The sequence below is a fragment of the Oculina patagonica genome, chromosome 12, assembly GCF_052425735.1.
Source record: "Oculina patagonica isolate OP01 chromosome 12, crgOcupat, whole genome shotgun sequence".
In the NCBI taxonomy this organism is placed as follows: domain Eukaryota; kingdom Metazoa; phylum Cnidaria; class Anthozoa; order Scleractinia; family Oculinidae; genus Oculina; species Oculina patagonica.
In genome coordinates, this window is record NC_135769.1 from 14,678,433 (window position 1) to 14,692,389 (window position 13,957).

Below are 13,957 nucleotides of genomic sequence, written 5' to 3' on the forward strand. Positions count from 1 at the left end.
CAAGTTAAAACCGCAAATAAATTAAATTAGATTTTCAGACTTTCACAGTGGTTTCGTAATTAAGTATGCAAAAGCTTGCACCGTGATTTTCGCCGCAAAACTTATAATAACCAGGAAACAACTATCCAAGCTGTACTGCGCTTTAAAAAAAAAAATTGAAATAGATGTTTTTTATTTGGTTTGTTCTTTACTCTTCGAGAAATGTCTTTCGAGCAGTTAAAACCACAACTTAAATAAATTAAAGTGAAATAATTGGCTTAATTATTAAAAACAAAAAAACACAAAAGTAACATGTTACAGCATTTGCAAGGAAAACAAAAGTATCGTGTAACGGTTGCAAAGATAAGCGTAAGGAACACAAGTGGTGTTTCATTGTCTAATTGAAAGTAAAATAAAGCACATAAACATTAAAAATAAAACACCATACTTTTAGTTGATCGACTCCATTGTATTCTGCACTGTCCTGAGTCTCTAAGTTTAGAACCGTAACATGATACTTTTGTTTGTTACAGGATACTTTTATGTTTTTTCAAACACTGTAAAACGATACCTTTGTTTTTTTAAAATGCACGTAGCATGTCACTTTTGTTTATCTCATTTTGTAACATGATACTTTTGTTTTTCTTGAAAACGCCATGTCTCCATTGATTAATCGAAAAAGTAATAAAGGAATCAAATCAAAAACCATCTTTTTGGGAAAGTTTTTAAAGCGTAGTACACCTGGAGTATTTGTTTCCTGTCGTAACAGAAAATTTTCATTCAACAAACAGGAACAAGAATTAATTAATTAATTTATGCTCTTATTCAAGCCTGTTGCCACTATCGATCGTGGTTACTTTTAAAAGCAAAGCCATTTTAAAATCAATACCCATACCAGTTAATTTAATGTCTAAACGGGTGTATTTTAAGGTATAAACATAAACGCTTATTGCCCAAAAATCAGTGAATCAAGCAAGACCCTAAAGAGACTATTAAATAAATTAATTGCGGTTTTCAGCTGGCGGCACAGAGTCGGGCACAGAGTCTCAAGCAATATTAAATTTAGGGAGAAAGCTGTCAAATTCATACGTCTTGCTCTGGCTTAATCGCCACACCTCTCCTTAATCAACACCTTCAACTTAAAAGGTCTCACTGTCAACGTAAGAGGTCTTAACAAATCTTTAAAACGGCGTGCCCTTTTTAGATGGCTGCATAAACAGAACAAAGACTTTATATTCCTTCAGGAAACTTATAGCTCAAAAGAAATAGCAAATATATGGGAAGCGGAATGGGGTGGAAAAGTATTGTTTAATCATGGAACCAACCACAGTAAAGGCGTTATGATTCTTTTAAATCCCAAGCTCGACTGGAAAATTGATAACATAACACAAGACAGTAACGGGAGATTTATAATTGCAAAACTAACAACTGATGATTCACATCTCACTTTAGTGAACGTATACTCTCCTAACGACGTTAATCAACAGGTATACTTTTTCAAAGACCTTCAAAATCAACTTCAAGAATACCCGCATGATAATATAATAATTGGTGGCGACTTTAATTGCGCTCTTACTCAACGGGATAAAAAAAGGAGGAAACCCGGTTACACAAAAAGGCCCAGTCATCGACGAAATTAACAAACTCTGCGAGCTATATGATCTCGACGATATATGGCAATCTATAAATCCGGATGCTTGCCAATTCACGTGGAGGGACAAGTCTTTTAAAGTGCAATGTCGGCTAGATTACTTTTTGATTTCTAACGAACTAAAAACAAAAAATATTTTTATGGTCTTGAAAAGAGAAATTATTCAAGAAAATTAGTCACTAAATTGAATCTGAGCGACGGCTCTTTCACAACTAGTCAATTTGACATTTTAGAGGAACAAAATCTCCGCCACAGTGTTCACAGGATAACGATGTATTTTTTAATCCAAAAAATACTCCCTCCTTAAACGAAGATGAAAAAGCTTAATGCGAAGGTCTTATTACAGAAACAGAAGCACTTATTGCCCTCAAGGGTTTCTCTACAAATAAAACTCCCGGTACAGATGGACTACCTGCTGAATTTTTAAAATACTTCTGGTCCGAACTGAAAAGCTCAATTGTTAGTAGCTTAACTACGGTATGCCTTCCACAATGGCTCTTTATCAATATCCCAAAGACGCGGAATTATCTCTCTTATCCCAAAAAAGAATAAGGATAGAACAGTTAACAATAAATACAAGCGAAAATAATGAACGACGTTTCGGTGACATCCTGGCACCATTTTCAAGTTAAAATTCATATGCGAAAGAGAGTTATTTATACTAAGATAAAGGTGTGATAATGAATAAATTAAGATAAAAATAACTGTTCAATGTTCATGTTCATTAATGAGAACAATGTCCGTTCAAGCCTAAACAAATACCTTCGCGCGAATTGAGTCCGACTGAGTGTTAAGGCTCGGTTTCTTCATGCGAATCCACAACATTTCGTGGATCAAGCAATCGAACTTTCCCTGACATTTCTTTAAGATCTTAAAATTGTTGGTCAGGTCGCCAACTTTACCAATTCGGTGTTCATTTTGAAGGTGTTTTCCAATGGCTGAAAATCGGTGTTCCTCAATGCGCTTATAAAGGTGACGGCGGGTAACATTCTGCATCGCACAGATCACATACATAGTTATAAACAACGCACTGTTGATTTATTACAGGTGATCTCAAATTACAGGAGTCAAAACCACCTGTAATAAATCAACAGTGCGTTGTTTATAACTATGTATGTGATCTGTGCGATGCAGAATACGTCGGTTACACCAGCCTTTATAAGCGCATTGAGGAACACCGATTTTCAGCCATTGGAAAACACCTTCAAAATGAACACCGAATTGATAAAGTTGGCGACCTGACCAACAATTTTAAGATCTTAAAGAAATGTCAGGGAAAGTTCGATTGCTTGATCCACGAAATGTTGTGGATTCGCATGAAGAAACCGAGCCTTAACACTCAGTCGGACTCAATTCGCGCGAAGGTATTTGTTTAGGCTTGAACGGACATTGTTCTCATTAATGAACATGAACATTGAACAGTTATTTTTATCTTAATTTATTCATTATCACACCTTTATCTTAGTATAAATAACTCTCTTTCGCATATGAATTTTAACTTGAAAATGGTGCCAGGATGTCACCGAAACGTCATTCATTATTTTCGCTTGTATTTATTGTTAACTGTATTTCTAAATTTAAGGATAGAACAATTCTGGAAAATCTGAGACCGATTTCTCTGTAAAATGTGGATTACAAAATCCTCACTAAAGTTTTGGCCAAGCGACTAGAAAAGGTTCTACCGAAGCTAGCAAATCCTGACCAAACAGGCTATGTAAAAGGGCGTTATATCGGCGAAAACATCAGGCTTATACAAGACCTTATGTTCTACACCGACAAAGAAAGTCTGCCAGGAATTGCCCTATTTCTTGACTTTCGCAAGGCGTTTGACACCATTGAATGGCATTACTTATAAGGCCCCGTTTACACGGGTCCGGACAAATTTTTGCACGGACGAATTTTGTACCTGGACCGCCTGTTTACATGGATCCGTGCAAATTTTGTTACAGATTGAAGTGGTGTTTACACGGAACCGTGCAAATTTTAGACCAGTTGCGGCATTTGAATGGCTTTTTTACGTCTCTGTTGTGATTGGTTATTGCTAATGTTTTAAGCCAATCATGTTGCAGCTAATGCAGCACGCGGCAAATCAAACATGGCGGCAGAAGCGGCAGACAAGAACTTTACGTGGTCTGATGAAGAAATTAATTTGTTGCTTAATGTAGTTATAGACTACAAAGCAAGAAAAGCAGGGGAAGGAGTTGATTGGGAAACGGTCAGGAGCAAGTACGAAGACGTAACCAAAATGTTTTTGGAAAAGTACCCTCATAACGACAAGGAGAAATTCCCCCGACGTACCGCTGCTCGTCTTCTCATATCTGTGAACTGCTTTCTGGGTTTATTTTGCCTCAAATTTTTAAATTTTTAAAACAAAATGTAACAAAATAGGAGCATAATGCAACAAAATGTTTCATTTTTGCTAAGCAACCAGGCAAAATATAACTAGATTCCAGGCCTTAACCGCGCTATCTGTGCAAAAAGTTGCATGGTTCGGGTGTCTACACGAGTCCGTATGAAATATGGAACCGTGCCAGTCAAAAATTTGACCTGCTTTTTTCAGGTCCCAAACTTGCACACTTAGCCCTTCAAAAATTTGTCCAGTTCCGCCGGTCCCGTGTAAACGCAAGGAGGAACCGTGCAAGTTTTTGTCCGTGCAAAAATTTGTCCGGACCCGTGTAAACGGGGCCTTAGAAAAGGTCTTTATTCATTTTAATTTTGGTGGTAATTTTTTACAATGGTTTAAAACTCTTCACACTGATATCTCCAGCTGCGTTTTAAACAACGGGCACGCTTCACACTTTTCCCAATAAACCGAGGTGTGAGACAGAGCTGTCCACTATCAGGTTTACTTTTTGTTATTGGCCTTGAACTTTTTGCCAGAGCTATCAAACGTGATGATCGCATTAAAGGTATCACAATCGGAGAAAAAGAAAAAAAATCAACTATGTATGCCGACGATACCACCGTTTTTGTAAGCAACCTCAATTCAATAGAACATTTACTACATATGCTAAAGAATTTCGCTTCTACTTCTGGTTTACAGGTTAATACGTCAAAAACCGAAGCTATGTGGTTGGGTTGTTGGAAAGACAGACAAGACACCCCTTTCAATTTTAACTGGCCACAAGAACCTATTTGCGCGCTTGGTGTTTTTTTCTCATATGACTCACCTAGAGCAGACAAATTAAACTTTGGCGACAAGATACGCAACATGAAAAAATTTTTGAATGTATGGAAATGCAGAAAACTGACATTAATCGGCAGGATTAACATTGTAAAAACTTTAGCAATGTCAAAACTGATTTTTAACGCTTCCAACCTGTACGTACCACCCCGTGTTGTTGATGAAACCAACAATCTGATTTTCACTTTCATTTGGGAAGGTAAACCTCCGAAAATAAAAAAAGCCACAATTATTGGTGAGAAAAGCAGTGGTGGTCTTAAGATGATGGATTTTAGTATAATGGAATCCTGCCCAAAAAATTGCGTGATATCCAAGGATACAACAAAACTCTGATGCTGGCTGGAAAGCCATACCAGAATTTTTGCTGAGCCAAGTTGATGGCCTTCTATTATTGCTCGGTACTGAAGTACTGGCAAGACTACAGATCAGATCTTATTGATGACAGTACACAGATCCATAATGAAATAATTTGGAACAAAAGCAATATAGTAATAGACAAAAGAACAATCTTCTTTAAACACTGGTTTCAAAATGGAATCTTACGCCTGCACGACCTTCTTGATGTTGACTCTACTTTTTTATCCATTGACAAATTTCAGCAAAACTTTTGAAGCAGGTTCCCTTTACCACATATTTTGGACTAATAAATTCCATCCCCACTAGTTGGCGGCGCAAACTTAAATTAACAGATCCCCCCAACCATAGTCTTGTTTACATGCTTGAACCCCCCACCCAAAATATCACTACTCACTCTGCTTATACAGCCATCCTAGACCATTTCTTCCAACCACCTACAGCTAGCCGAGACTAAAATTTTACGTTATGGCTTTACTAAAGAAAGCCTGAAAAATGTCTATATGATGCCTTTCTTAACAACGCAAGAAGTTAAATTACAAATGTTCCAGTATAAAATCATACAAAACATCCTTCCAACGAGAATATTATTGTTTCGTGCGAGTTTGTCTGAGTCGGATCTCTGCCGCGCTTGCCAGGCTGTGCCAGAAACGCTTCCGCACATGCTCTTCCTGTGTAATGTAGTCTCCGCCTTCTGGAATGCTTTCAAAATTTGGTGGTGTGATAAAACTAATCAGACTTTCGAACTCAATGAACGTAATATACTATACGGTTGGTACAACAACACTAAGTACAAAGATCTCCTAAATTACGCTACACTTGTCGCTAAATACTTTATATTCTGCTGCTTTCAAGACGAATCTAATATAAATTTTTACAGCTTTCCCCCTTTCTTAGGTATCAGGATTGATACCCTTAGGCAAATTGCCATAAAAAATAAACAACTCGAAGAATTTAATAAGCAGTGGAAGAATTTCCTTTAATTTTTAAGTATTCACGTTTAGATATCCTTGAATCTCGGTTTTTTTTTCCGCCCGCGAACATCAACTCTATTACTATTATAATCATTTCGGAGGGCATTTAGTTAAGGAATCAAAAACAGTAAGCGATATCTTGAACACTGCCGACTTGCGAGTCGGCGTTTATTTCTGATTGTAAACCAGGTTTAAAAATTTACAAAACTCGGCAGAAAACCGCAAAATTACTCAAAACAAACTTTGCTTGAAAAAGGTTGTCATGTAGATGTGTTTAAATTAATTGTGCTGTTAACTGAACTGGCAGTTTGGAATATGCCTGAAATTCAACTGAGCGAGCTTTGCTCGACGAAGACAAACTTACATTCACTTTGCCGCCTGGATTCTTTTTGAGTTTCTGTAATTCCTCTTCTTCTAGCTGAGAAGACTGAAAATTTGCTTTCCCGTTCAGTCCTTCAAACATTTTGAAGCTCAAAAACAGTTTTGAAGCGTCTCGACTAAAGGAGCTTGAAGCGATGCCAGCTTATGCCAGCCAGCAAGAAAACGGCGCGAACAGTTGAATGGTGTTCAGTTCTGATTGGCTGACTTCGTTTTTTTTCTTGTTTCTGATTGGTCCACCGCAGCGGGCTAAAATATATTTTAGCCCGCTGAATTCTCCATTTTAGCCCGCAAAATACGCCACCATGCCCCATGAAATAATTATAATGTATATTTAAAATTACCGCTTTTTAATTGTTTCCTATGTTGTATCATTTTTTCCTTGTTATATGTGTATTTAAATTTATTTTTGCTAACATTGATGTTATCTAAAACCGTTATATACTTTGTTTGTATTATTTTGAGTGTCAATAAAATATTAATTAATTTAAAAAAATATATATATATATATTAAATTTAGGAAGTTTCCTCGTCACAAACTCTTAAAACAAGAGGCCACAACACATTAAGAAGATTCCTTACCATATTTACGACTCTTTGTAAATATACCCCACAGTATTAACATCACAATGAGAACATTATTCTTCAAATCTGCTTTGTGCAAATGCTTTATGCAATTTCTACTACGGTCAGCAAAACTAGCCCGTCCTAAACAAACACTCGAATAACAATTTAGTGTTGGGTCTTTTCGCTGGCGGCGTGTTCGTTGTAAGCAGGCGAGCAAAATCTTTGAATAGAATCACCCGCTTACAACTGTGTCAGATTACTTCCCCTTTATATGATGCAATTTCTTCGGTTATGATAGTGCTTCAAACCTGATTGGTGTGACAAACAAACATACTTGATTCACTCACACACGGACTGACTGACTGACTGACTGACTACACGTTCCATCGCACCTACTAAAAAGTATTTTTGGGAAAATAACTCAAAAAGCAGACAAAAAATGCCTTTTCCTTCAAAAAAAGGTCAATGGCATAGCCTCCCACGAAGACGTCAATAGGTTCGTTTGCATGAATATCCCACAAGCAATTACGCCCAATACAGACTCAACTCCCACCTTGAAACACCTCGCTATTACAGACACCGAATGCGAATGGCGAATGAGAATAACTGAAAATAACTCCCGTTACTATGAACTTTCACTATTGAGGACACCAAATTGTTGTCCTGAAAATGTCCGTTATAGTGAGAGTTGACTGTACGCAAAAGGTTAAATTTATGTTTCCTTGTGTCAGCAATTCCTGCCATTATGTAACACTTTGCTCTTATGACTTGTAGCATGATGTCAACAGCAAGTAAAACAAAATGAAAGCATACGTGACAGAACAAAAGAACCCATGTTTAGTAACAGTTACTATTTTTAGCCAAACATACTATTTTTTGTAACACTTACAGCATTACGGATTCTCCTGCATAGTGGCTACGTTGCATGTGCAAACGGAGCCACAAAAAGCTATGCTGTATAACCATGCAGGCTTTTCAAATGCTTTTTGTTCGAGTAGTTTCAAGTTCAACAACTGTTGCTAAACAGGAATTATGATCTTGTACACTGCATGGCTTCACAAAATCGGTGCTGAAAATAATTAATGTGTCTGGATTATACATCACACCCAGCTGGCAAATGACCCAGGCATGTGAAAAGATCTAGACTTTATTATTCCTCAAATGTGTGGTCACCACAAGTATTGATAAACTTGTAGTGGGTAGCTTATGAGGACTAAAGTTAAATAGAACTAAAACTTAATGTACATTGTACAGTGCATGTGACATTCTTGACACAAGCATGTGACATTTTTGACACAAAAGAGAAAAAGCAAAGAAAGTTTTTTATTTCTACATGTTAACTAAAATAACAAGTTTCATTAATTTATAGGAAAATAATTTCATAAATAGTTTTATTCACTTGTTTGTTTATCTTCATACCTGTATGCCACAGATGCTACTTGGCCTTCATCCTCATCAGTAACAAAAGGGTTATGATTAGGAAACACCTTTTTGTCTAGTCCCCTTTTCAAGCACTGCTGCGAGAAATTTTGATTGACGAATGTTGCTTCAAGGCCAAGATTTGTGGGTGAATTTATCCCATTTCCTTCATCAAAAACCACATCATGTGCAGTTTCACTCACTGTGAGCAAATCTAAGAAAACAAAGATTTCATCAGCAAATCAGAAAACAACTTGCTGTGCAACAAATACATTTCATAGGCTGGCTAGGTGTTGTCACATAAGGGAGCAGTCACTGTACTTATACATGTTGAAGTATATGATCTGTTACACTAGTGACCTTAAGATAACAGGACGGGATGAGCTAGGATGGCTACCGGAAGTAAATTTACACAACCAGGCAATCACACAAAAACTCAACTCTCTGCCGTCCTCGTCTTGTCAAGGAGGGCATTTCGCCCTTACCGTCGTATTGAGAATGTGAGTATTTTACACTTGTTTTGGCTTGATAAATGTTCTAATCGATGTTATTTTCAGTTATACTGACAAGAATGTTTATTAAGTTCGCATATTTTGTAACGTAGAAATACGTTAAAACTCAAAAAAATTTATGAATATTCCGACTGTTCATTTGAGTTTTAGTTGCTATCACGAGTGTTCAAGCAAAAAAGGAAACATGCAAAAAGAACAAGAAGCTTGAGAAGCTTAAAATCGGGCGCTTAATAATTAGCTATCTTTCAATTAGCTATCTGTTTTGAGTTGAAAGGCAGGGTACAGTACAGTAAAAATCACTGGAAAAACAGTCACTTAAACCTATTCAGGCCGGGTTTTGAGGCCCGCGCTGACTTTGGACGCTTATAACTTTTTCAAGATTCAACCAAACGCTGCCAAATTTTGCGCGTTTATCTAAAATTTATCTCGCAATAATTTGGTAGGATTAGTTATTGTGCCAGTAACTTGAAATCACCATGGCAACGTCATTTTGACATGCTTGTTTTCCCAAATTTGAATTTTTCGTGTTTCAATTTAATAATGAAAATCTGGAATGTTTTCAAGATTGCATTATTACCTAATGACATAATGGGCTCAATTTATAAAAATATATTTCGCACAATACAAATAAACGATTGAACTAGACGTCTAGAAAATATAAACTTGTAACACCTAGCAAAGTGCAGCCTTTTCTCAATACTTAATAAAGGCAGGGTTTTTACCTAAAGACCAATTTTTCCAACGCTTTAGGTGGCTGACGCATTTCAGTATTTTCCAGCCCTTACACTTTAATGGAATAGTATACAACTCCTAATCAGGTAACTACTATTGTCAAGAAAATGATCACAACTTATTGATCAATGATTAGGTATTTGTTTCATACCATTACTGTAATAGCAACTGGTGAAGAATAGTAGTTCTGACCCAAAGTATAAGGGCTGGAAATCACTGAAAACCATTTCAACGGCGTTTCAAGGAATCCAAAAAAGCTTTACTTATCCCATATATATTTGTTTTGCAGTATTTTGTTCATTTTTGGACGATTTTGGGGGATGTCTGGGAGGCGATAGTTTTTCTCAAAGGATTAGTAAAATTTAGACAAATAAGAAATATTGGAGATTTAATGTGATTTTAAAATTTGAATTGAAGTTAAAAATTGGTGGACGGACACCAAACAGTCTCCTGACAACCCGGAGTGCTCTTGCGAGGGGGTCAACTGTTTGGAGGTGTTTCCATTCTTTTCTTCAATCCCTTCTTTAAATCTCTTAAAGTTCCATTTAAATTTAGGTAGAACCCCACCTTAAGTTTTGTTCTTGTGAGAAAACAACAGAAGTCAAAGGTTGCGTGATATAACCAAGCATGGATTTTAATTCTCCCTCCCTTTCCATCTCCTTAGCCTTTCACCCCCACCTGTCCCTCCCTTTCTACTTTCATTCAATTTAATGTTTGTTTACATTTCCTAACCAATTCAGTATCGTATGCCTTAATTTTGATCTTTCATACCAAGACCTTAGAGTATAAACCGCTAATAAAACAAAACACACTTGATAATAATTCTCTGAGGTTATACACCTTGCAGTATTAACGTACTAATGAACTTGATAACAAACCTCATGTCGTACTAAGGATTTTTACTGATCAACATAGAAAATAAGTTCACAATCATGTCACAATGGTTTGTTCCCAAAACGTTTTTTACTGTACAGAGGGTCTGTATATCGACCTGTAACTTGTATACCGTATTAAAAAATTCAGAACGAACCGACTTCTGCCCGCTTCCATGATACCATGTTGAATAATTAGCTCGTTCGAAACCGTAGCAAAATCGTTAGAGACAGACAAGATACAGCCGTTTACTGGCAGTCTTTGAAAATCCTGAATTTCGTCAAAATAAAGTTTTAAAATATCCTTTATCAATATGGTTCTTATCTTTTTATTCAATTCTATGAACTGCTTTTATGCAGTACTGTCCACAAAGATTTCAATTACCTCAAAGTTTCGAGACAAATGGATACAAAATATTTCGTGCAGAATGTAATTTGATTAAGCGAATGTTTTCATGTCTATAAATACTTCAAGCAGTGAATGAAAAACCGTTTTGTTTTCATCGATGAGAACCACTTTCAAATAGTTAATGCATAAAAAATAACAATCAGATCAGAATACAATAATTATTAATGTAAGGTCTCGCTATTATGTCTCGGCAGAGATACTTCTTTTTTGCAAGTTCAAATGTATGCAAATTTCGTGTGAAATGTAATTCGATTCCATTTTCTTGTTTACAAACTCTTTCTTAAGAAAGTTGTATTTTCGTGAATAAAACCCATTGGCATGTTTTGTTTTCTTGATCATGTTTGTCTGTGATTTTTACAAAACATGTGGTCTTTTTTTTCGGAACTTTAAGTTCCTATTTTGAACACAGATGTCACTTCCGGAATTTCTCATCTAAAATTCAATTGGTATTTAATTATAATTATTCGAAGTTTTCATTTTCAAGTCATCTTTTCATTCGATAGCTTTACTGATCTCGTAGAAAATTCCATTCAAGTTCACACCAATACTGTACATTGCCAATGTTTTGCTGACGTATTGAGAAGTGTCTTACTAACGTCACTAGTCAAATCTAAAATATATCCAAACCAAGTTGTGCAAACATTCTACTCTTTGTGACAGGTGACTTTGACGCCCAACTGTGCGGAAATGAAAATGGCATACTTCTTGCTAAATATATAAAAAAAAGTGGAGTCCGCCTCAAAAAAATGTACCGCCAGATCACACTGCTATTAATTTTGTAGAAACCAGCAAAGCGTCTAGTTTCAAAGTTTCCCACAAAAACATTGCGTGACATGAATGACGTTACCCCTTTAATTTACAAAAATAGCTTCAACTTGTCAAAGCAACTACAGTTTCGCAATGGTGATTATTAGTACTTTACCCCTTAAGCTTTTTTCTCTGTTCTCCCGCCGAAGCAAAGAAGAGAATCAGATTGTAGATTAGCCCAAAAGTCGACCCAGTGTTCCTACAACGATTTACTGTCAAAACTGAAATGAAAACGATTGGCCCAGGCTATTCCCGTCATTTTTAGCTGACAGGAGACTATCGTCTAGGACGACCAAAGGGTAAACTATAAATCGGCCACGCCCGATTAATAAATTAGTGTAAGTACAGTTGAGAAAATTATGTATAAACGAGTACCTTGACAGAACCTCTCAAGCAAATATAAAAAAATGTACATACAGCTGTATTAAAGAAATCGATCTTTCGTTGTGTGATTAAATATCCAGATCGTTTCGAATAATTTTTTCATACGGAAATTCTTAATTCTTCAAAAAATGTTTTTAAGTGTTTGCTTTATATAAATCAAGAAGAACAAATTCAGCGTAGTCAGTGAAAGGAATGATTTCTACCATCTCGAAAAGATTGGTTTTGTAAAGTGCTTTTATAAAGATCAAATTATTGACGACACCGTCCAATACAAAAATACACATCTTAAAGCGAGGGTTTCACAGTAATACGCATGCGTGACGTATACGGGTCAACACAAATTCAAAGTAGCGATCGTTTGTTATATCCGAATAAATCCGTCGTTAAACATTGTCATCCGTCGTTCCGCTTAGTAGATAAACTGAAGTCAGCTATTTCTCAAGTACCTGTGAGTGATGTTTTGTTGACTGATTGAGGCCTTTAGGCAACGAAAAAGCTATTTAATATACGGAAACTTGCAAGCGACATCATGATTGACCGGCGACGGGACGTTCTCAAGAGTACTTGGCGATCGAACATGGTCGAAAAGATAATCAGATCAATCTAGTGTGGGGCTAAGCAGTCTTGTGTGGCTTACAGAAGGATCTATCATTTGGAAATTCATATATGTAATTGTAGAATGTGCGGTTTGGTATGAACAGTGTTTTGGTGCGCTTGAATAAAATTTATATGTGTGATGTGATAGTGGACGTGATAAGATACAAACGAGCGATCACACTGAGTGTTAGCTCACTACACAAATACCACAAAGTTCTGTTGCAAAACAAAATAAAGCGGTAGATTGTTGATACCATTTAGAAAATAGCTACAAGGAGTTACATCTATTTTGGATCACGGCATAAGCTAAGAAATCTCATGTCAACATCAACGTTTTTGCGATTGTATTCCTGCATCTCAAAATTGAATTCGAACGTACGTTTCAGTCGATTTATCCAATTTATCTTCACAGCAACTTCATGCGAGTGAGAGAATTGTATCATAACAGAAGCGTTGAATGTACAAGCTTTCAAGTATAAAGAAAACTGAAAATCCTTTTCGTTTTACGCTTTTCATCAATCATTCCAGACATATAAACAAAGCAATGCAGAGGTATTTTCTTGTGTAGCTCGCCGTGTGATTTTGCAAGGAAAATCATTCGATTTGCTTCCATCTTTCCAGTTGTCTTTCATTGAGCACACACCATAACACTGGCAGTTGAATGGTTTGCCAGATGCTGGCGACATTTTCAGCACGAGCTTTGAAATTGTGAAGAGAGTCGATTGAACGAGTCAGACGAGTCAATCGATCAGCTTACGGTACATGAAAATTCCATGACATGGGCAAAATACGCGCAGGATTTGCATATTGACATATTGACATATCGCTTTCGATTGGTTTATAAACAATAGAAGTGATTTTGCTTGCATCATAACTTGTACATGCGCCGTACCGTGAAACTGTCCCTTTAAAGCATTTTGTCTTTGGCGACATGATGGGACCCACAAGAGTTTCCCATCCTGTCCCGTTAGAATAGCTGTACATACAGTGTGCAGGGTATTAAAAATGGTGTAATAATCTTGGTGCAACTGTAGTCAAGGGATGACACAGTTTATTAATGGTTACTGTTTGATGCTGTATTTGTTACAGGGTAACACATGCAGGTACTATTAATAAGATCAGCCTTCTGAGATTCCAA

At 36.5% G+C, this 13,957-nt stretch overlaps 1 protein-coding gene across 1 annotated transcript in view; it reads right to left on the minus strand.

Annotated features, from left to right (window-relative positions):
* LOC144632692 (eukaryotic translation initiation factor 3 subunit D-like) overlaps positions 1–13,957 on the minus strand; it is a 64,127-nt gene that overhangs the window by 14,183 nt on the left and 35,987 nt on the right. Inside the window, exon 9 of the mRNA XM_078491397.1 lies at positions 8,507–8,720. Coding sequence (XP_078347523.1) covers positions 8,507–8,720 — 214 coding nt within the window. The remainder of the gene's footprint in view (positions 1–8,506; positions 8,721–13,957) is intronic.